This window comes from Rhinatrema bivittatum, chromosome 4, assembly GCF_901001135.1.
Source record: "Rhinatrema bivittatum chromosome 4, aRhiBiv1.1, whole genome shotgun sequence".
Lineage (NCBI taxonomy): Eukaryota > Metazoa > Chordata > Amphibia > Gymnophiona > Rhinatrematidae > Rhinatrema > Rhinatrema bivittatum.
In genome coordinates, this window is record NC_042618.1 from 185,704,029 (window position 1) to 185,728,555 (window position 24,527).

The 24,527-nt window shown below is 47.5% G+C and overlaps 1 protein-coding gene across 4 annotated transcripts in view; it reads left to right on the forward strand.

The window, feature by feature from the left end:
- Positions 1-24,527, forward strand: part of PITPNC1 (phosphatidylinositol transfer protein cytoplasmic 1) — a 415,353-nt gene that overhangs the window by 317,999 nt on the left and 72,827 nt on the right. For all 4 annotated transcript variants that reach the window (XM_029599349.1, XM_029599348.1, XM_029599346.1 and 1 more), the window contains exon 5: positions 10,736-10,807. In XM_029599349.1, coding sequence (XP_029455209.1) covers positions 10,736-10,807 — 72 coding nt within the window. The remainder of the gene's footprint in view (positions 1-10,735; positions 10,808-24,527) is intronic.

Consider the following 24,527-nt stretch of genomic DNA (forward strand, 5'->3'; position numbering starts at 1 on the left):
GTGATGCCCAATCTGTCCAGGATGGCTGTCTTCAGCAAGGTATAGTTCAGGACCTGCGCCGGGGCCAAAGCCCTATAGGCGGCTTGGGCCTCGCCTGTTAAACAAGGGGCTAACCTGGCAGACCATTGTTCTCGGGGCCAACCCGCCATGCTGGCACGCCCTCTTCCTCTAGTTCCATGGACTCTGCTGAGTCATAGTCATCAGCCCCTGTTTCCCCCACCTGTTCCTGCTCACTCTCTGGCCAGGGGTCAGGTGCCGGTTCAGGGAACCTGGGAACTGGAGTTCCCGCTGCCCTCCTGTTCGCCCTCTGGTGTCTAGGTTTGGTACTACCTGCAGCTGCTTTCCTATATCCAAGCTGTTTCTGCCCCGGGTCAGGTTGTACTGCATCACAATATTCATTGTGGATATCCTGAAAACCTGGCCTGTTTGTGACGCTCGATGACTGGAGTTGACCACCTGTGAGTTAGCAATTCAATATATTTACTTAAAGCTGAAGTTTGTATTGTTTTTTTAAATTCAAAGATTCAACCATCAGCAATCCATGTTAATCTAAAAAAAATGCATTGCATAGAAACAGAGAAGATAATGGCAGATGGTAAACCTGTCCAGTCTGCCCAATTTCATTCTTGATGCAGTGTCACAGAGCCCAGACTATGGTTTTCCCTCTCACTTCTTTTCAACAGCAAACCCTACTTATAAAAGCTAATAGTGGATTTCATACTAATTATGCCATGCCAACCAATATAAAAAGTTTGCATTATGCAGAAAGGGCAAAAACAAAATGCTAATAGTAAAAAATTATAAATTGTAGCCAACATGGAGAGCAAAACTGTTGGCCTCGCAAATCAAGAAAGGGCCGAAAACCTGCAATCCTGTTTTGGGAAGTATGCTGGGAATTTGGACATTATGCTAAAAAAAATTAACATCATAGAATAAGTATTATTTAATGTATACGCCACACATAAGGACCGATGCAATAAAAACGCGGGGTAAAATGGGCAGGTGCCAACTTGCCCACCCTGTCTGACGGCCCTGCCCAAATGGTTCTCCAGGGGATGCAAATTTCCTTCACACACGCCTTGTGCATATCCTGAAAACCTGACAGGTTTGGGAAGTCCTGCTCTAGAGGCCCAGAGACCTTTCTTTTCTAATCCTAGCCCTGTCTAACCCAATTTTGACGCTGATTTCTAAACTGGTCTACGTTTCCCTTGCCCGTTGCCAGTGACAGGCATGCCAAGTCTCACGCACAGGGAGGATAATTTTAATACGTGTGCGAGCACGCCAGTGAACATAAGTAGATGGGCTTGCAAGCGCAGTTGCACTCATTTTGTATCATGCGCGGAAATGGGCATACACTGTATAAAATACATTTAAATCAACCCAACAACACGCTTGTGTATCTAAAAGATACTCAAACCTTCACACAAACCTTCAAAAAAAAATATATTGAAAACCTGGCTTTTCACAAAGGCCTTTCCATAGTTCCCCCCCCCCCCCCTCCATACAATCAAGCACCCTAATCCAATCTCCATAAGTTAATAATTCCAGTATAAAGTTCTTCCCCCATACCTTTCCCTATGCTAAGTCACCATATAAATAAAAATGCATTATTGTTGTATTGCTAGCACCCTGTACCTATAACTTTTCTCCCCTTAAATGTTGTAATTTAAATGTTAATAATGTAACTTTTATTCCTCTCTCATTCCAAATCTTTGTTAAGCTGTCTGTTTCACTGTAAACCGATGTGATGTGCAAACGAACGTCGGTATCTAAAAGGTTTAAATAAACAAGATACGTGACACGTATTTTCAACATAGCCAGATAACTAGTGTTTTAACACTTATATGGCTACATTACTTAGTCGATAAGTAGCGGGTTTTGAGATTTATCCAACTAAGTGACAGCAAAGCTGCCGCTTACCTGGAGAAATGAAAATGTATCTGAATAAGTGGTGCAAATCTGCTGTACACAAGTATCTGCGCTCCTAATTTTAATCATTTTCATGTAGAGATTTAACTCGCATATTTTCCTTAGCACTTTTCACTTTTAAATGTGTAAGTCATTTTTGTAACATGCGCTCGTGAAGGAAATTACCAGTTTTACCCATGTGTCCACCAGTTTGCCCAGTCGATTGCTAGGTCATCAAGACCTTCCTGGTTCTTCAGCCTGAACTCCGCCCATAGGTTAGCCTGACCCCTCACCAAGGGGCCGATGCAATAAAGTGCGCCCAGTCTAGTCTACTTATAAAAACTAAAGGGTGGATTTCATACTAATTATGCCATGCCAACAAATATAAAAAGTTTGCATTACGCAGAAAGGGCAAAAACCAAAATGCTAAATAGTAAAAATTATAAATTGTAGCCACCATGGAGAGCAAAACTATTGGCTTCGCAAATCAAGAAAGGGCCAAAAACTTGCACTCCTACGGGTTTACACACTGGTGCACGTTTTGGACACGTTAGACTAGTGCCTGATGCAGTAAGGAGATTCTTTATTTATTTATTTATTTATTTTAAATTCTTATTTACCGATATTCCTGTATGATATACAGATCACACCGGTTTACAGTACAACGGAACCGTCGCGTGGGAGCGATACAAGGAACATTTGAAAATTTAAAAATTTGAAAACAAGGAAACACATACAACCCGTAGAGTACAAAAACCTCAAAAACTTCAAAGCAGAATAAATAGCATATAAATAGCATAACATAGCATAACATAACATATGAAATAGGGGGTACATTCCAGTAAAGGCGGGGAGACTAGTGGGGCTGGAGAGAAAAGGTAGAGGACTCACTCCACTGATGCGCTGGTTAGAGGAGCAGCGATTGGATACCAGATCAAAACGAGATGAGATTAACGGTTACCTGTTATTATATATAGGATAAAAACTGATTGCAAGTTACAGGTTGCTTGGTTAGGTAAGCTAATGCTTAGGTCAGTGGGTGTGAGATGAGTGATAATGGAAAGCTGAAAGGGGAGAGGCAGGGCATGGGGAGGGCAAGAGCAATAGGAAGGGAACGAGCAAAAGAAATAATGAAGGAAGAAGGGCTCCAGATAATGCCTGGGAGGAACTGGGATTGAGAGTGCGGTGTGCCCCAAGTCCGCGTGCCCTAGTCCTTGTCCATAGAACGGCATCAGTGGGTGCTTAAGTCTCCTGAAAAAGCTTGACTAAATAGCCAAGTTTTAAGTTTTTTCTTGAAAGTCTGAGGGCATAGTTCTTGACGGAGATCCGGGGGAAGCGTATTCCATAGAGTGGGCCCTGCTGTTGATAACGCTCGCTTTCTAAGGGAGGTTTTTGCAGGGGGGGTATACAGAGAGCCTTTGTATGCTCTTCTGACCGATCTGTCTGACGTGTGCGGACGAAATTGGCTGCTTAGCTTGAGAGGGGAGATGTTATGGATGTCCTTGTGGATCATCATGAGAACTTTGAAAGAAATCCTAAATTTGATGGGTAACCAGTGAAGTGACTGAAGGATGGGAGTGATGTGATCTCTTTTGTTTGAGTTGGTGAGTATCCTGGTGGCGGCATTCTGGACCATCTGCAATGGTTTGATGGTGATCGCAGGGAAACCGAGAAGGAGGGAGTTGCAATAGTCAATTTTAGAGAGGATGATGGATTGCAGCACCAGGCAGAAATCTCGGAAATGAAGGAGAGGTTTCAGTTTTTTAAGAACTTGCAACTTGAAGAAGCATTCTTTGGTGGTATTTTGGACAAATGTTTTAAGATTAAATTGGTTCTCCAGCAGAACCCCTAGATCTCTGACGGAAGGTGAGTGATTGATAGCTGTTTTTGCGAATTGTGAGGAGCTTGGGGAGTTGAGGAGGATGTTGTTTTCGTCCGGCGATATGATGAGGAACAGTGGACCATACTGTACTGAAATTGTTATGTTCCATGCCTATGTTCTATTGTTGATAATGTTATTGCTTTTTGATTGTTTGTGTTACTCCCAATAAAAGTCTTAATTGAAAAAAAATTTAAAGTTCAGCGCTTTCAAAATGTGCACCCTAACACAGTTGTTCTCAACAGGGGTGTCAGGATACTCGCGAAGTCCCATGAGGAGTGTCGCAGAGCCAGCAGAAGGCTGATCTTTCCTTATCAGTCTGGGCAGGAATTGGCTGACTTCTTTTTTATTGGGTATGACAGGAAGCTGCTCTTGCTCCTTCTCCTCTTTCTGACCAGTGGGAGGTTGTTCCCTCCTCCTTCACCCAGATCAGACGCAATATCACCAACTCCTGTTCATATGGACCCGGCAGGACACCAACTTTATCTTCCCCTGCCTGGCCTGGCAGTGAGGCTGCTGATGCTCTCTTCACCCCATGGGGCCTGGATATGAAAGCAGAAGCATAAGGGAGAAAAGCGCATGCTCTGTAGATCCACTGCTGCTGCCTCCTCATCTTCCTCTCCTCAATGCTTCTTTCCCTCATCTGCTGCTGATAAAGAGGAAGGGAGACTCTGGATTGAAAACTTTTCTGTTGTCTGGGAGCCTGGAGGAGGGGGAAATATACTCGGCAGGAAAGCGTGGGAAGATAGGAGTTCAAGAGTCTGCTGGGCAGGAAGGCATGGGGAGATAGAAGTCAGGAGTAGGCTGGAAGGGTCGGGGGAAAGGAGGTTGGGGTTGCTGGGTAGGGAGAGGTAGAGGATGGAGGATGGAGGTGTTGGGGCTGCTGGGCAGGGAAGAGAGATGGAAGTGGAGAGAGATAGAGGTGTGGGGCTGCTGGGTTGGGGGAGAGAGGAGTGGAGGGATGCTGAGCAGGAAGGAGTAGGAAAGAGATGGTCAGAGGTATTCTGGGTAGGGAAGGGGGAGGGTAGGGCAGAAAGAGTTGAGCAGGAGAGAGAGGGAGCACAGGAAAGAGGATGTGGGGTGGGGGGTGTCGGGAATATTGGACAGGGATATGAGCATGTGAAGGGATAATTGAGTAGTTGGGAGAAGTGAGGGGTGATGGGGGCGTGGAGGGGAGTGACTGGGTACAAGGGCCGTACTATGTCAGATTTGAGAATATGCATTTCTTCTCTCTTTGATCTTTGCTTAGTGTAGAAGGACATACATTTGTTTCTGGTCTCCAGTTCTGCACTGCATGCAGAAGATGTATTGGGATTTCTCTTCCAGGTTTTGTTTGCACATTTGTAATTTGTGGTCTTTTATTCTATATTTGGTGAAGGCAGGTCTGTGTGTATGTGACTGAGATGAGGTACTTTACTAGAGGTTTGTATCAGCCTTATCTGTTGTATTTTCTCAATATGATATTGCACCAGTGGTGAACTGCTGCCTTCTCATGGGCAGGGCTATTCTGGTTTCATTTCTTGGAGTTAGTGCTGCTGAGGTAGGGCAGGTCTGGATAGACATGAACAGAGTAGGGTTTGTTTGTATTGTTTTACAATGCACCTGGTAATAGAGGGAGTTTTTGATGTTGTTATTGAGATGACACCAGAATCAGAATATCTTTTTTGTATGGTGAGTTGTACTGGGAAATGTCTTAGTTCTGCTCTGCACCCACTGGTAGGAAGTGAAGTTACTCCTGTGGATGCAGACCATATGTTTATATTTAGTCCCATGATGGTCATGTGTTCACTGTGTCACGCATGTGAGCATCATCTCTCAGGTGTGTCCTGATAGAAAAAAGGTTGAGAACCACTGCCCTAACAAATGCATACCTGATAGCACCCGTCAGATGTAAATTCCATGTAGATGAGGGCATTAGGTATTAACCCCCCTATGCAGGAAAGCGCTGGGCACCCAACACACACTTGTTAACATGGCAAATTTAACTCCAGCCTCGGAGGTGGAGTAAAGTCAACTTGCAGTCAAGGGCTCATGAAAAACATTAAAAAATAGCCTGTCTATGTTGGGATAAGTGCATCGCACTTATCGCAACATCTCTAGTAATGTTCTGACACTTTGGCTTTTGGTGGAGGAAAATAAATGTATATTTCGACTTGATTAAAAGACACCCACTTTTCTTATGGCCACATAATTTAGACGCCCATAGCAAGGGGCACCTAATATTTTGCTGAGGTCGCTGAAGTGAATTACAACAACAACAAAAAAAAGATACGGAATTAAAATGGACACTCATATTAAGCACTCTTTACAATCGGGCGCCTGATGCAATAAACTATTGAACACTAAGGAATGCACAATTCTCCTTTAGTGCGCCCCTTTTATCGCTGCCTCTCATTTAAATATTGCATCGGGCGCCCATGTTACGGCCCCGGGCCGTGCCCCGAGTCCTCCACTCACCTCGAGGCCGGCCCGGGCCGCCGCAACGCCGACAAGGCCCGTCCTGGCCTCAGCCGCGGTGCTCCCGCCGCGAAGGAGACACCAGCAATCCCTCGTGTCTGGCCCCACCCCCTAGATGCACGCAGGGGCTCGGGACTTAAAGGGGCCAGCGCAGTTAACGACAAGGACTGCCTCCCGATGACGTCAGATGCTGCAGGCCTACTTAAGCTCTGCAGCATGGCTCCTTCCCTGCCTTGGAACGAGGTTCGCTCTTCGGAGTTGCTAGTTGCTGTCCCAGGACTCCCGTCTATCTTTGGCTTCGGACTTCTGACTTCTGGCTTCTGACCCTGCTTCGTCCATTGACTCCGACTTCAGCTTCCACCCCTGGTTTTGACTTTGGACTTCTGGCTTCTGATTCTGCTTCGTCCATTGACTCCGACTTCAGCTTCCACCCCTGATTTTGGCTTCGGACTTCTGACTTCTGGCTTCTGACCCTGCTTTGTCCATTGACTTCGGCTCAAGTTCTCTCGTCGTCTACAGGTATCCAGTTCTTACTTGCCCGGAGGATTCTCCTAAGTCCCAGCAGCTCAGGCTCTCACGGGATCCTCCCGGGGCAGCCGCGGGCTTCCAAGGGTGAAGACTCTTCTGGCCTCCTGGGCTCACCGCTCCCATCGACCATCTCTTCGGTCTCTTCCTTGATCCTTGGTCGCATAGGGTCACACCTAAGTCCAAGAGGCCTGGGTCCCTACGGGCTCCTCCTGGGGGGACCTCGGGCTTCCAGTGGTGAAGCCTTCTTCGGAACACCTCTTCAGCGCTGCCTCCCGGCGGCGACGTCCACTGTGGACCCCCACAGCGCAACACCTGCAGTCTCAGCCGGCCCAAGGGTCCACTACCCTAACAGCCCAGGGGATGTGGCTGCACGCAGTTAAGACAGTGGGCGCTCAATATTGGCTCTCGTTTGCAAATCTTATGTTCTTATATATAACATCTGTCAAATCGAAGCATCTGCCATCACTTTGATTGTGTATAGTCAATGCCAGGACTTCCCAAACCTGTCCTGGAGTCCCCACAGCCAGTCAGATTTTCAGGATATCCACAATGAATATGCATGAGATGAATTTGCATATACTAAGTTTCCATGCTATGCAAATTTATCTCATGCATATTCATTGTGGATATCCTGAAAACCCGACTGGCAGTGGGGTCTCCAGCACAGGTTTGGGAAGCCCTGGTCAATGCTCTATTCAAATCACATTGGTGCTAGAATGGTACAGTGTATTTCTGCTATTTATTCAATACACCCAGATGCAAAATAATGCTTTTTTTTTGTTTGTTTTTTATAGATTGATGGATTAGATTACAAGAGCCTTTTTCCATCCAGAACAGTAAATAGAGAAAGAGATGTATCCCTGTAAGAGACATCTCAGATCTTGATAATATTTTCTGTAATTAGAGTAGGAGCTGCTCCCCTCTCCTCCCGCACACACACACACAGACTTGTTTCATTATTTGTACAGTAACTCAGCAAGCTTGAAAGGTTCATGCTATAATCAGCTGTCCAGGGTAGCTGTGATTTGCCCCGGTGTGTGGGAAGATCATGCTAAGGCAGGCTTATTAAACCTTCCTCTGGGTTTCTTATCATTAGCACTTCAAAAGTGCCAAGGAGAGAGTGCGGCTGGAAATCTAAAGGACAACAGTATATATCAGGTCCGTGAGCCATGAGACAGCTGTAAAAATTAACATAATGAGCTGCAAACCACCACTGATCTTTTTTTTTTTTGAGTCCTGTTAAGATGTCTGCTGTTCAATTTACCGCTCCCGCAAACCTTGTGGAATTAAACCAGAAACTTTTAATCCCTCCACTAGGGACTTCTTTCCGCGCAATCAAAACTGAAAATTTTAGCCTTTGATTTAGCCTTCTCCTTTTTTGTCATGTCGCTTCCTTTTGCTTTGGGGGTCCTGTCTACTGCTGTAGCAGGGAGAGGAGAGTGCCATAAGCAAGCTGCAAAAGGCAAGCGGTGTATGAAGGAAGTGTGATTGTGTCTGTTAATGCTGTATTTTCTTTTTAATCAGGCTTTGATTGCCTTTTTTTTTAATGCTGTATTTTCTTTTTAATCAGGCTTTGATTGCCTTTTTTTTTTCCCACGAAACACCTTGGACCAGATTTAAATTTTGAGCTAAAAGTAGGCAATAAACAGTGCAAGTCATGTTGCTTTGCACCATTTTTGGAACAGCTGGAGCTTTTGCCCCAGGATTTAATTTCCTATGTAACTGCTGGAAAGGAGAAAAAAATTCCACAGAAAGAAAATATTATTGTAAGCCTTTTATTAAATGCTGGGCAAATTAGAAAATAGAATGTTCCTGCCTGCCAATGGGCTGCGAGACCCAGTGGGCAATAACTAACAGCAGAATCCTATTGGTGCTTCAAAATATTTGTAAAAAGTGTTGGGCCGATACAGTACAGTGCGCTAGCTTTACCCCTTATTCAGTAAGGGGTAATAGCACGTCGAAAATGCGCATCCAACCCCCCCCGAAACTAATCGCGCCCGCAACACGCAAATGCATGTTGATGGCCCTATTAGTTATTCCCGCGCGATACAGAAAGTAAAATGTGCAGCCAAGCCGCACATTTTACTTTCAGAAATTAACGCCTGCCCAAAGGCTGGTGTTAATTTCTGCTGGCATCGGGAAAGTGTACAGAAAAGCAGAAAAAACTGCTTTTCTGTCTGACTTAATATCATAGCGATATTAAGTCGGAGGCCCCAAAATTAAAAAAAAAAAAAATTTAAATAGTCCGGCAGCCTGCAGGTCGGAAGACAGACGCTCAATTATGCCGGCGTCCTTTTTCCGAACCCATAGCTGTCAGCGGGTCCGAGAACCGACGCCGGCAAAATTGAGCATCGGCTCTCAAACCCGCTGACAGCCGCCGCTCCTGTCAAAAAGGAGGCGCTAGGGACGCGCTAGTGTCACTAGCGCCTCTTTTTACCGTGGGCCCTCATTAGCATATTCTTCCCCCCTGAATCACGCGCACAGGAGAGTGGCCTGTGCACGTGCTGGGAGAGCCATATGGGTTCCAAGGGTCTTTTGTGCAAGGTTTTCTGGTTGGTACCACAGCAGTGCATGTAAAAATATATATGCATGTTGTAAGTGATATTTTCATCTCAGAAGACTGTACTTTTGGGGTCTGGGAAGCAGTAAATAAGAAACTTTAAAGCAAATAAGTGAATAATATTTAATTGTGCATGACGAGGGCAGGCAGGCTGGGGGTTGTGGGTAGGCGCAAGCCTGTACGTTTCACCTGGGTCACCTGATACCTTTTACAGTGGCCCTGGGAGAGTATTTATTTATTTATTTATTTATTTGAGTGTTTTTATATACCGGGATAAGTTGGGAACATCATCCCGGTTCACAGATTACTGAACATAGCAACATGTCACATACCCATCCCTACCATTCACCCATTTCCCACATCCCCAGGAGGCAGATGTTGGGGGAAGGGTGGGAAGTAGGTGGTAAGCTTCCCAGGAGTATGGCAGGGTTGCCAGCTTCCTAGAAATATTTGCACTGGTACTCTTCTCTGGGACCCTGACCCCTCTCTCCCCCCTTCCCCATTATTTTAAATAACCACAAGGGCCAGACTTCATGGGGATATCTCCCCTCCCCCCCACATACACACACTTGGCTGTCTTGGTGATCTGACCTAGGCTGTGCTGGAGGCAGGAGGGAGCACATCTCTCCCATCCCTCAGGCAGCAGATTGCCTTAAGCCACCCCTGGTGCGCAGTTCTGCTCACCCTCTCCCCCCCCCCCCCCATCTCAAAAAGACATAGCAAAACTAGAAAAGGTGCAGTGGACGATGGCAAAAAATGATAAAGGACTTCCCAGTGATGAGAGGTGAGGGGCTCTTCAGCTTGGCAAAGAGACAGCCGAAAGGGGACATGATAGAAGTTTAGAAAATCACAAGTGAAGTAGAACAGATAAAGGATGGCTATTTACCCTTCCAAATAATTCAAAAACAAGGGGAGACCCCATGAAACTAACAATCAGCAGATTAGAAACAAATCATAGAAAGTAGTTTTTCACTCGGCGCACTATCAAGCTGTGGACTCTGCTGCCAGAGGTCGTAGTCAAGGCGAATGGCATAGTGGGGGTTTAAAAGAGGTTTGGACAATTTTCTGGGGGGAAAAAAAAAAAAAGTCCATAACACATCATTAGCCAGGTAGACTAAAGAAAACTATGGCTGTCCCTGGGAGTGAGTAAGAGGAAACATCTATTTCATGGCCTCTGCCTGGTACTTGTGACCTGGACTGTCCACTGTCGGAGACAGGATGCTAGGATGCTCAATAGATCTTGGTCTGACACAGCATAGCCCATCTTATGCACTTATGTTATGTTCGTCATCAGGACATGCATCTCTGTAAAAGTTTAAAAGGTAATATTTGCACTGAAGCTAGTTCAGCTCTTGATGAGTTTCATTAACTGGACCTTTTTTTTTTTTTTTTTTTACTTCTAGTGTTCATTTTTGCCTAAATTCTCCATTCATATAGAAACAAAATATGAGGACAACAAAGGAAGCAATGATTGTGTAAGTATTGCTGTTTTTTTGTTTTGTTTTTTTTAATTTCAAGAATGAAAAGATGTAATCTAAGTAAGTGGAGAAATCCATGCAATTTCATGTTTTGTTTTTTTTTATTCAGCGTTATTGAATATATGCTGGCCCATCTTGCAGAAGGTGCGGCACGGCTATGCTTCTCTGAGTGGTTGTTATTTACCCGTTGTGACGGAGATCTGGCAACACTGACTTTGTGCACTTCTCAGACAGCTTGCCTGACTCACTGATTTCATACAGCACAAGCTGGTTCTGTTCCTGCCAGGTTCCAACTTGAAATAACTGCCAGGGAGCACAGGATCCACGACAGATGACAAGCACATACAGCAACACGACCTTTTTTTTAAAAATATCTTTTCGGCAAATGTCCTTACCCTAACAAGTTCATTGTACAGTAGGCGCATTTGTGATGATTTCCTGAAGCTAAATGGACAATCTTCCCCCTTTGTCTTAAATCCTGATACACTCAATCATTAGGAGTTAGGTCTCCCCCACTCCCCACCTCCCCAAAGTGCTCACTAGGGGTGTGCATGGGAAAAACTCTCATTTCCTAGCGTGTAGCAGATAGACTCAGGACCAATGGGTATAGTGTGCTCCTGATAGCAGTTGGAGACGGAGTCAGATTTTAATCTGATGTCAGCACCAGTACATATACCCCTGCAGAAAGCTCTGCTCTTCAGTATTTCTCTGCCTCCATAGCAGTTCGGGACTCTACACACGCTTGCACAGCGTTAGAGTATTCAAACCAAAGAAAATTCCAAACAAGAAGAAATCTTACCTCTACAGACGAGCCCAGCTCTCCTGCGGTGATACCTACGGGTCCCTCCCCCAGTTGAGAATTCCTGAGGTGATTTCTGAGATCCTTCAGAGGTGTGCCTTGGTCCGGCAGCTGGTTCCCGGCATGGACTTAGCCCCCGGCAACGGGAGCGGCTTAGAGGCAGCGGGTGCAACACTGAGCACGGCGGTGAAGGTATTTTCCCTCTCCCCCCGCAGCCGAAGACCGCCCGGAATGATACCGGGAAACGCCGAGACAAGGTAAGGTAGAAAACGTCTAAAAGTCTCTGGTCTCCGAGGCTCGGAAAGCCGCACAGATCACACAGTGATGCGCATGAGGGAGCCGGCGCACAGCCACACGCTCAACGGTGCCGGGCGCATAAGTTACGTCGGTGCGAACAGCAGCACGAGCATCTTTGTGAGCGCGCATCCCGGCCTACACGTACATCTTCGGTGCAGCCAGAGCGCATAACTAAGCCTTCCGGCACGTGCATTAAAAGGGATTTTCTGCTATCCTAGGCACACAAACCATGGCATCACCGGCCAAGAAGATCAAAGCACAAGTCCTCTGCCCAGCCTGCCAGATAAGAGCTGGGCAGCATGAAGAGGCCATGGCCCTGTGCCGACAGTGCGAGGAGGCTCTGGGAGAACCAGGTCAAGGCCCTCCCCAGCCAGTACAGGAATCCGGATCCACCGATAGTACACCGGACCTCTCTACCCCCAGCGCGAGCCTCCCTCAAACGGGGCTACCTGGGGACGCAGCGGCTTTCAATTTAGACCCAGGATCCTTTTCCTGGGTAGAATTTTTTAAAGGTCTACACACCTTCGTCCATATGCAACCAGTGCCACCGATGACGCAACCACAGCCTCCCACAGAGGACCCTAACCTCCCAGGGCCCTCTAGGCCCCCCAGAGAGTTGCCTCCCCCAGCCAAAAGCCCCACCATAGGGGACACGGACACCTCGGACAAAGATCAAGAATCCCTGGGGGAAGGGGAAATTCCTCCAGGAACGGAACCTTACCGAACTATGAGGCGTTTCTTCTCCAAAGACGAGCTATCAGATCTCGTGGCTCACAGCTTGAAGGAGCTCACCATCCCGGGCACTAGTGCCACAGGGGAACCAAAGACGAACCCCCTCCTAGAGGGACTCCACCAGGCCTCCCGCCATTTCCTTCTGCTGCAAGCAGTACAACAGTTGATTGACCTGGAATGGGATGCTCTGGAGGCCAGTTTCAAAGACGGATGGGCCCTTGAAGCCCTCTACCCACTGGAACCCTCAGCCAAAGATCTCCTGGTGTTCCCCAAAGTGGACGCCATGGTCTGCGCGGTCACAAAGCGCACTACCATCCCAGTTGAAGGAGGAGCAGCACTCAAGGATGCCCAGGACAGATGTCTGGAATCCATCCTTAAACAGTCATTCGACGTATCAGCTATGTCACTACAGATTGCCACCTGCTGTGCCGTGGTGACACACGCCTGCTTATCCATGACCAGGAACGCCGCCACACTGGTTGAAGCACTAGACCCAGCGGTATCCTTCCTCATGGATACGACCTCTGACCTGGTATGCACCTCAGCCATGGGCATCTCATCCATAGTGGCAGCCAGAAGGCAACTCTGGCTCCGTAGCTGGTCAGCCGATACAACTTCCAAGACGAAACTCACGAGAATGCACATTAAAGGAGCCCTCCTGTTTGGAAGCGAACTGGAGAAGTTAGCCGACAAATGGGGCGAATCCCCAGTACCTCAGCTACCGGAGGACAAGAACAAAAGAAGCCAACACCCCTCTCCCTGTTTACCTAAGGGCAGAGGATCACAGCGTTTTAGACCCTACAAGAGTACATATCAAGCCCCTCGCCCCGCAGGCAGGGGCCAGTCCTTTCGTAACAAACACAATAAGAGGGGAGCCGGCTCTGGCTCAGGCCCCAGCCGCACCCAACAATGAGAATCAGCCGACCCATCCACAGGAAGAAGCCATAGGGGGCAGGTATGCCCTATTCTACCAAAGATGGGTCGAGATAACAGCAGACAAGTAGGTCCTAACCATCATTCGAGAGGGATACTATCTGGACTATCTCCTTGCCACGCACCCTCCAAGAGGACGGCAGGGGAAACCACACTGGCCAAATTGCTCGCCCTAAAGGCCATAACGCCGGTGCCCACGCAACAACAAAATACTGGGCATTATTCCATGTATTTTATCGTCCCCAAGAAAGAGGGAACATTCCGGCCCAGTCGGTCAACCGCTAGCTGAGGGTACCACACTTCCGCATGGAAACCCTGTGCTCTGTCATAAGGGCAATACAGCCAGGAGAATTCCTTACATCTCTGGACCTGTCAGAAGCATACCCGCACATCCCGGTCCACCACAAGCATCAGCGCTTCCTGCGCTTCACGATCCTGGACCACCACTACCAGTACCGGGTGCTACCCTTCGGGCTCGCCACAGCCCCTCGGACATTTACCAAAATTATGGTGATAGTAGCGGCGACACTGAGGAAAGAGGGAATCCTCGTACACCCATATCTGGACGATTGGCTAAACAGGGAAAAATCTCCAGAGGAAAGTCATCAGGTGACCACCAGAGTCAAGACTCTACTGGAGAACCTCGGGTGGGTTGTCAACACAAACAAGAGCTGTCTACAGCCCTCCCAAGTTCTAGAATACCTGGGAGTCCAGTTCGACACCAGACAAGACAAGGTCTTTCTTCCTCCTGCAAGGAGAAGAAAACTGACGAACCAATTGCGAAACCTGCTAACAAGTATTCGCCCCAAAGTATGGGACTACCTCCAAGTCCTCGGCCTCATGACATCAACCCTGAAAGTGGTTCCATGGACAAGAGCTCACATGCGACTGCTACAGCATGCCGTACTGTCACGGTGGAACCCGATGTTCCAGGACTACTCCGTTCGCTTCCAGCTCCTGGAGGAGGTGCGGAACCAGCTCCAATGGTGGCTACAAGAAGACCATCTGAGCAAGGGAGTAAGGCTATCTCCACCGACCTGGACCTTGCTCACCACAGACGCAAGTCTATGAGGGTGGGGAGCCCACTGCCAGGAACTGACAGCCCAGGAGAAATGGGACAAGGAAGAGTCAGGATGGAACATCAACCGACTGGAAGCCTGGGCGGTCAGACTAGCCTGCATATGGTTCAGTCACAGACTCCAAGGCAAATCTGTCAGAGTCATGTCAGACAATGCCATGACAGTTGCTTGCATCAACCGCCAGGGAGGAACAGAAGCCAACAGGTGTCCCTGGAAATAGATCCCCTAATGGCTTGGGTGGAAGCAAACCTACAAGAGATCTCAGCCGCCCACATCGCGGGAAAAGACATCGTCACTGCGGACTACCTCAGCAGAGAAAGTCTAGACCGAGGGGAATGGATGCTGTCAACCACAGCCTTCCAGTTGATAGTAAATTGCTGGGGAACCCCAGCCATGGATCTCCTGGCAACCCGGTCCAACGCCCAAGTTCCCAACTTCTTCAGCCGGAGACGAGAACCACAATCCCAAGGGATTGATGCCCTCATCCAGACCTGGCCACAGGAAGACCTGCTATATGCCTCCCCCCCGTGGCCACTACTGGGCGGGATCATCCGCAAAATAGAGCACCACAGGGGGCTAGTACTTCTAGTGGTCCCGGACTGGCCAAGAAGGCCGTGGTGCGAAGACTCGTGATGGGGAGCCCTCTCCCTCTACCCAGGGATCTGCTCCAGCAAGGCCTGATCCTCCATGAAGACCCAACTCGATTCTCTCTTACGGTCTGGCCATTGAGAGGACACGACTGAAGAAAAGCGGATACTCGAGGGCGGTGATTGACACCTTGCTCCAAGCACGCAAGTTCTCCACATCACTGACTTACATACGAATATGGAGAATATTCGAAGCTTGGTGCGAAGACAGCAACATCCTTCCGCGGACAGTCAAAATTCCCACAATCCTGGAATTTCTGCAGGACGGATTATAGAAGGGGTTGTCTCTCAACTCCATCAAGGTTCAGGTGGCCACGTTGGCCTGCTTCAGAGAAAAAGTGGAAGGCACCAGCCTAGCATCTCATCTGGACGACTCCCACTTCCTGAGAGGGGTCAAGCAGATTCGACCACTTAAGGAACCTCAATCTAGTACTAGACTTCCTAGCGGCAATTCCTAGTGGCAATATGTTCGGCTTGTCACATCTCCGAACTTCAAGCACTATCCTGCCGAGAACTGTTCCTCAGGTTCACACCAGGATCCATACAACTATGCATGGTCCCCTCCTTCCTCCCAAAAGTGGTTTCTCACTTCCATCTAAACCAAACCATCTTGCTGCCATCTCCAGACGAGCATAAGGACTCGGAAGAATCTCGCTATCTTCGCCATCTTAACGTTGGCAGACTCCTAGTCCAATACCTAGAAAGGTCGGAATCCGTATGAAAGACGGACCACCTATTCGTCCTTTACAGCGGGAAGAAACAAGGGGAAGCGGCCTCGCGGGCAACCATAGCCCGCTGGATCAAAGAAGTAATCAAGGCGGCCTACGTAGAGGCAGGCAAGCCTCCGCCTCTACAAGTCAAGGCCCATTCCACTAGAGCCCAGGCAGTGTCCTGGGCGGAAACCAAGATGATGTCACCCGCCGAGATCTGTCGGGCGGCGACATGGTCCTCCATTCACATCTTCTCCAGGTTCTACCGCCTGGATGTCCAGGCTCGGGAGGACAAAGCATTCGCAAGAGCAGTACTAAGTGGGCCACGGGCAGCCTCCCACCCGGTTCGGGAGTAGCTTTTGTACATCCCATTGGTCCTGAGTCCATCTGCTACACACTAGGAAATGGAAAAATTACTTACCTGATAATTTTGTTTTCCTTAGTGTAGACAGATGGACTCAGTATCCTGTCCACGGCTGCCGCCAAACACGGAACCTCAGGTGACAATCTCCAAGAGCAAGACAAACACGGGTAAGCCATGCTTTCCTCTAGTTAAGACACCCATAGTTACCGGGTGTCAGCGTTTCTCGGTTGAGGGCACTGGCGGTCTCTAGCTATAACCCGCATCAACCAGTTCAAGTAATTGGTTTGGAAGTGCTGATACTAAGTCATGCCAGTTTATTGCTTGCATCTCAGTAAGGTGTCTGAAGCGTTACGTTGTATCACACCATTTTTGTCTACTACAGTTCAACTTTGTAGTTCAGTAGTAGCAGAGCGCGCATCTTAAGTCGTCCTTACCTATCTGTCTAACTGGCAGCTGTGCAGTACACACCCAGACCCCTAACCCATCACAGGGCAACCCACATCTTAACCGCCGCGCACAGCATTACCAGGAAAAATGATGTTAGACAAGTCTGCTGGCCAGCAGGTTTTGGGGGTGCTTTGAAGACTGACGTCAAAGCTCCTCTCTCAGGCATTGCTCAACAGCACCACCTTGTGGCCACTCTCAGGGTCCATGTTAACCAGATTCCAGAGTAATAGCTAGAGTAAAACCAGGATTGACTCAACCCCGTTCCTGGTGACCTGGGGCCACCTAATAAACCTAATAAGGGTGAGATTCAGCTTACAAGCTAATGAAAACAATTAGAGCTCAGACGATTCTTAAAAATATAATGAGTGTATCAGCATTGTCTGTTTGTCAAACTGCTAAAAAGTATTTCACAGTTTTGGCATTTTTAATTGTTAATCAGTATTGATGCTACAGCAAACATAGAAACATAGAAATGACGGCAGAAGAAGACCGAACGGCCCATCCAGTCTGCCCAGCAAGCTACGCACTTTATCTTTTTTTTTTTTTTTATCTTTTTCTCTCACCCACCTGTTACTATTGGCTTCCAGTACCCTCCAGCCCTAATTCCCCTCCACCCCACCACCAATGTAGAGAGCAGCGCCGGATCTGCATCCAAGTGAACATCCAGCTCAATTAGGGGTAGCAACCGCTGCAACAAGCAGGCCACACCCCTACCCCATACTCTTACCCACCCCTGTTTTTTGTTTTTTTTTTTGGAGATGGCAGCCCTCCATCCTTCCGCTCCGTGAAGGTGGAACACCAACCACTGGCCACTGGCATCCCGCTCCGTGAATGCCTCTGTGGCTACTGCCGCTCCGTGCAGTGTTTTGCTGCCTCCTCTTTATTCACGTCCTCTAGACTTGATGGACCCACAGTGTTTATCCCACGCCCCTTTGAAGTCCTTCACAGTTTTAGACTTCACCACTTCCTCTGGAAGGGCATTCCAGGCATCCACCACCCTTTCCGTGAAGAAATACTTCCTGACATTGGTTCTTAGTCTTCCTCCCTGGAGCCTCAGCTCGTGACCTCTGGTTCTGCTGATTTTTTTTCTGATGGAAAAGGTTTGTCGTAGTCTTTGGATCATTAAAGTTTTTCAAGTATCTGAAAGTCTGAATCATATCACCCCTGCTCCTCCTTTCCTCCAGGGAGTACATATTTAGATTCTTCAATCTCTCCTCGTATGTCATCCGATGAAGACCCTCCACCTTCCTGGTCGCCCTTCTCTGTACCACTTCCATCTTGTCTTTGTCTCTTTGTAGATACGGTCTCCAGAACTGAACACAGTACTCCAGGTGAGGCCTCACCAAGGACCTGTACAAGGGGATAATCACCTCCCTTTGCTTACTCGATATTCCTCTCTCTATGCAATCCAGCATTCTTCTGGCTTTTGCTATCGCCTTGTCGCATTGTTTCGCAGACTTCATATCATTAGACACTATCACCCCAAGGTCTCTCTCCTGCTCCGTGCACATCAGCCTTCCCCCCCCCCCCCCCCCCCCCCATCGAATACAGTTCATTCGGATTTCCACTCCCCATATGCATGACTCTGCACTTCTTGGCATTGAATCTCAGCTGCCATATCTTCGACCACTCTTCCAGTTTCCTTAAATCCCGTCTCATTCTCTCCACATGGGAGCCACAGATATCGCAGCAGTGACATTAAGGCTGGTATACACGGGTCGCATTAGCAATGTTTGGTACATCATTTATCACACCAGCCTCATAAAAGTAAGCTTTCTTAATGGATAACTTTTGTTTCAGAGTTAACCTTCCTCAGTTAAAGAGTCACAGTGTTAAGATAGGAAATCCTTTCCAGTCATCCAATCCTAAAAAAAAAAAATAATTGGAAGGTGTGTAACAAGCTTAAGAGTTTTAAGTTTTAAGGCTATTCCAAAATCTTTTAAAATTAACACTTAAAGTTCTTCCTAGTATTTTATATAACTAAGGGCCTGATAGTCAGTGCCATCTAAATGGTGGGTGGAACGGGGGTGTTCCGGGTCATGGCTACTTATCTGGCTAACTTAAGTGGATGTGGTGATATTCAAATATCCAGCTAAGGGCAGGATTCATCGTTCCTCATGGAATGATGAATCCCGCAAAAAAGGGGGCAAGGGGGCGGGCCCGCGAAAGGCCGCAGCCATTCGCACCGTGGCAGTGCGATTTCGCTGGCTGCAGTGCTTCACAGCAAATAGCGACACAGTAAAAGGTGTAGCTATTCACCGCACTACTGCCAGCGATAATATTCCTCACATTATCATTGGCAGCGGTGCCGCAGCTGACTCCTCTCCCTCCCCGCCCCGACTCCTCCCCTCCCCCGCCCCAACTCCTCCCCTCCAGCTAATTTAAATCCTATCGCACGCGAAAAGGGCTTTTTCGCGTGCGATAAACGTTTAGAAAATACCCCCTAAGTTAGCTGGATGAGCAAGTCTCAAGTTAGCCAGAAAAACCTTATCCAGCTAACTCAAAATTATATTCAGCCATGCCGCTGAATATCCTGGCTAAATTTTCTGGATATGTTTATCTGAATATGGACCTCACTATAGTTTAGACAAGAGTATCCATAAACTGGCCCCTCACAAAATCCCAACCCCACCCCAACAAATAGCATTAACCACACAAAGGCAGGGCCACAGCTGCTATGGAGAAACTCATTCATTTCTTCGTACAAAACATGGAAAAGATCTTCCAGCACAGTTTGCTTCTGGAGTCTATCAGAAGCAGGAATATTGTAAAAGAAGTCTGGATTTCAGTTCATTTCTTCTGGAAGGGTAGTGGATACTATATATATGTATATATATATATATATATATATATATATATATATATATATATATATATATATATTGCATTTGCCTGCAAATATTTTTTTAAGTAGGATAAGACCTTTCTTGTCTATATACTTTATTATCTTTTAGAGAGCGTTCTAATTTTATTTCTTCATATATTGTAAACTATATTTGCTGGCAGATACAAGCTGTACTTGTATCTGACAGCAGATTTGCTGGCAGATACAACAGTTCGCCCCTGCCCGCGTACATCATCCCACGGACAGGCCCTCGCCTTCCTCCTTGCTCTGCGGCCCGGATCGCTGCCAAGCCGCGCTCCTCTTTGTGGCCTGCTGCCGCTTCTGCCGTCCCTTCTGTGCGGCTGGAGCCGCGCTGCCAATGTCTCCTTCGGGGACCCCCCCCCCACTGGGATTTCCTTCCCTTCGTGGCCAAATGCCGCCGGCTGAGTGCTCCTCCTTCGGGGGATTCCCCTCCTCCATGGCCCGAGTGCTGCCGCCGATTCCTCTTCGTGGCAGGGAGCCGCCAACACCATCTCCCCTTCTTGGCCGGTCCTGCCCCAGCACAGCTCCTCTTCAGTGGCAGGAGATGCCTCCGGTCTTCTTTCTTCAGTCCAACGTCACTGCAGGCCTCAGCTCCGCCCCCTGTGCTCCAGAGCTCCCTCTAGGGGCTGGCCGCGTGACTTCTTTCCTCTTTTAAAGGGCCAACGACAGGAAGTTCCTCTTCAGCCCTCCTGAGAATGTCTTCAGGGCTCTTCCTGGTTCTGCCCTATATAAAGGCACTGCTTCAGTCCTTCAGTGCCTTTGGATTGTATGTCATCTCCGATTCACATCTCTCTGCTCCTGTCCAGATGACTTCTTGTTCTTTGTGCTTCTGATGTATCCGTCTCTTGATGTCCCGACATCCCTCTGTTTCTAGATGTCCTGATGTCCCGAGGTACCGGTGTCTCTTTGTACCTGATGTCCCATGTTCCAGTCCTAATCCCGAAGCACCGCCAGTCTTCAAGGTCCGGGTTCAGTCTGCTCTCCCCGGTCCTCATCTCCAGCTGACCTTTCCTGGGAGTAAATCTGTCCTATCTGGTGTCCATTTCCTGGTGGCTGGAGATCTCTTCCGGCAGGATTGTCTTTGAGCAATCCCCGGACTTTTCCCAGTTTCTGAGCCTCTGTCCTCGTCCTGAGTTTTCCAAGTTCCAAGTCCCGAGTCCATGTCTGAGTCTTCCTAGCACTCAGAGTTCTTCCAAGTCCTTGTCTGGGTCCTTCCAAGTTCAAAGAATCCTTGTCTCATCTCATCCGAGTTCCAAGATCCAAGTCTTCGTGTGAGCCTTTCCAAGTCCTTGTCCAAGTCCTTCCAAAAGTCCTTGTCTGAGTAACTGGAATCCTCTCCTCAGTCTATGTTTGATTTCCATCCACGTCAGAGCATCTTACTTTCAAGTTCCAAGTATCCTCATCTGTCTGAGTTCCACGTTCTAAGTATCCTCGTCTGTCTGAGTTCCACGTTCCAAGTTCCAAGTATTCTCGTCTGTCTGAGTTCCATGTTCCAAGTATCCTGTTCTGTCTGAGTTCCATGTTCCAAGTTCCAAGTATCCTCGTCTGTCTGAGTCCCACGTTCCAAGTATCCTCATCTGTCTGAGTTCCATGTTCCAAGTTTCCAGTGTCTTCGTCTCGTCTAAGCCTCCAAGAGTCTCGTCTCATCCAAGTCTCCAATGGTCTTGTCGGGTCTATGTACTCTGACTCCTTTCTTGTTCCAGGATCCCGAGTCTTCAGTTCCAGTTCCTGGTCTCCTCATTCCCAGCTCTCTGACTCTGTCCGACTTCATTGCGGCGTGTAGCTCAGCAGGGGCCTGCTCCTCTTCGTCTCAGTTCCTGTCAGTGCTCCACTCCTCTCTGCACTCGCTGACCTACCCTGGTGCTCCTCCTGAGCGCCTCATGGGCCAAGGGCTCACTCGCTCCTGGAGCAGATGACAGCACCTTTGCGTCCCTCCTCATGGCCCGCAGAGCGTGATCACAACAGAGATGCTGTATATTAGGCTGAGGTTTTTCTTGTAAATATGTGTCATTTCTCCTTGCACCTTCAATAAATAGAAAATTATTTAAAAAAACAACTTCCTAATGATAAAGAGCTGGTATCCAAGTGAGAATGTCAGAGAACATTGATATTAATTTGCTTTCACCTGTTTATGGAATGTTTTCATATACTGTAATATTCTGAAATCAGAATGAGTAATCAGATAATCAGACATTTTCCTTTCCTAGTGTGTAATGTATGTTCATCAGGACAGGAGTGCCTTGAGTGCTAAACCTGTCATAAGGAAGCAGGAAACAGAAAATAATTCCTAAAAGGAAGTTTTTCTTTATCCATTACTGAGACCAGTGGTGCCCACATAGGTCCTGGAGATGCACTTAACCTGGGATAGATTTACATACACTAGGTATTCAGTGAATGCAAATCTGACTCATGCATATTCATTGTAGATATCCTGAATACCTGAACAAATAGGGTGACCCTTCAGGACAGGCTTGGGAACCACTGCTGTAGAATATGCTAATGGCTTCCAGTCAATGACTCTTATAATTCTATAAGTCTTGCATGCTGCTTTGAAGTTCTCTATTCCTAAAAATGCAGATGAGACAACTTTTATTTTATTTATTTACTTATTTACTTATACAAGACTTGTTTTCTGCATCTCTAAAACTTTGTCAGAGTGGATTACAATATTAAGACAGCCATAATTAAAAATATACATTACACACATATATAAATAAATTACAATTCAAATTAACATTTCATATAAAAATTCTTCTCTAAAAAACATAGCCTTTAACTTTTTCCTAGAAACCTTAATATCTCTTTCCTCTCGTACATCTGCAGGCAATCTATTCCATAATTTAGGGGTAGCATATGAAAACATACGCTCACGAGTTGACTGTAATCTTGCAGTAGGCAAGCCTTTCCCTGCAGAGCTCAATACCCTATCAGGAACATAAGGGATAAGATTATTTGATAAAACAAAACTTTGTTTCTCCATTCAACAATTATAACTAATAGTTTAAAACGTGCTCTCAATTTAACTGGTAACCAGTGAAGCGACACCAAAACTGGTGTAATATGCTCAAAAGGAATGATTTTCAGCAGCACTCTAACAGTAGAAATTTTTAGCAGTTGCAATGCCCGAACATATATGTTGGGCAATCCCACCAATAAACTATTACAAAAATCAATTTGTGACAATACCAATGCTTGTACTACTGTTCTGAAAGATTCTTGTGGGAGGAAATATCTAAGGGACTTTAGCAGTTTTAATTTATAAACTTCTCTTTTTATCACATTTCGCAAACAAGGTCTCATTGTTAATTTGCTATTCTTAATAACATCTTGGTTTCTGGATTCAAAAACCACTTGCAAAGAACTCTTCTGAAACACCACTGGACCAAACATTATTGATGGCGTAGTTTTCCCCACCCATATCAAAACAGTCTTGGCTATATTTAATGAAAATTTACTGTCACATAGCCAATTGTTTATTTCCTGCATTATCATTTGAACATTTTTATCAGGAAAGAAACCCAACTTATCGCATGGTACAAAAAATTGGATGTCATCGGCATACCCATCCTCTCTAATTTCTTAGTCAATGGACTTGCATATACATTAAGCATTACCACAGATAATGTGCTTCTTTGTGGTACACCGGACTCAATTTTAACTCTGGAAGAATAGTTTTTCTCAGAGTACACCTGCTGGTATTGTTCAGTCAAAAATAATCAAACCCCCTTAATATAGTCCCCGAAAGTACTCTCTCTTGAAGATGAAAAAGCATCAGATCATAGTTAAATCTCAAGCGGATTGTGATAAATTGCAGGAGGACCTTGCGAGACTGGAAGACTGGGGCATCCAAATGGCAGATGAAATTTAATGTGAACAAGTGCAAGGTGATGCATATAGGGGAAAATAACTCGTGTTGTGAACCTGCCCGTGACGAGCGCGGGCAGGCTCCCTACCTTCGCAGCCAGTCAGGCCGCCGACGCCAGTCTCAGCTGTCCTCCCAGCTGCCCCCCAGAACGCGTCACTCCGCCCCCGACGTCCTCCACGGTCTGGAGGCTGTGGTGTCTCCTGCCCTGCATGGCAGGGCTGAGCCCTGCCGGGAGCCTCCTTTCACGGCCGATGCCGCTCCTGCTCCCTGATGCTTCAGTCTTCGTGGCTGGAGCTGCTCCCGGGGTCCTTGCCCGGCAAGGAGGTCTTCCCTGCCAGTGCCTGCAGCCTGCCTGCGTCCCTTTTCAGTCTTCGCAGCTGGAGCCACTCCTGCTTCCTCTTCGCCGCTGCCAGGGTCTTCAGCCGGCAGAGAGGCCGTCCCTGCTGGTGCCTGCTGCTGTCCCTTCCTTCTTCGCGGCTGGAGCCGCTCCTGCAGCCTACCTTACTCCTTCCTGGTCCCTCCATGTGGCTAGGACGCCACCAGCGTGTCTTCTCTTCTCCAGCTTCCTCTAGGCGTGGGCGCGCGCCTCACGTCTGCCTTTAAAGGGCCAGCCAGGTGTGGCCCTCTGCTAGCTCCTCCCTGGGCGTAGTCCCCTTCAGCCTTACAAAAGGGCCCAGTGTTCATTCCAGCTTAGCCTTTGCAAGGAGTTAGTTGCTCCTGGATGTTCCTGTTCTTCACTCCAGGAGTCTTCTCTGTTCCAGCTCTTCTTCAAGGACCTGTGTTATTTGTTTTCTGTTGGAGCTCCACGTCTCATCCTGAAGTCTGTGATCCATTCCTGATGTCCTTGATCCACTCCAGATGTCCGTCTTCCACTCCTGATATCCACGGTCAGTCTTGATGTCTGTCTTCCAGTTCCTGATGTCTTTGATCCAGTCCAGATGTCCATCCTCCATTTCTGATGTCCGTGATCCAGTTCTG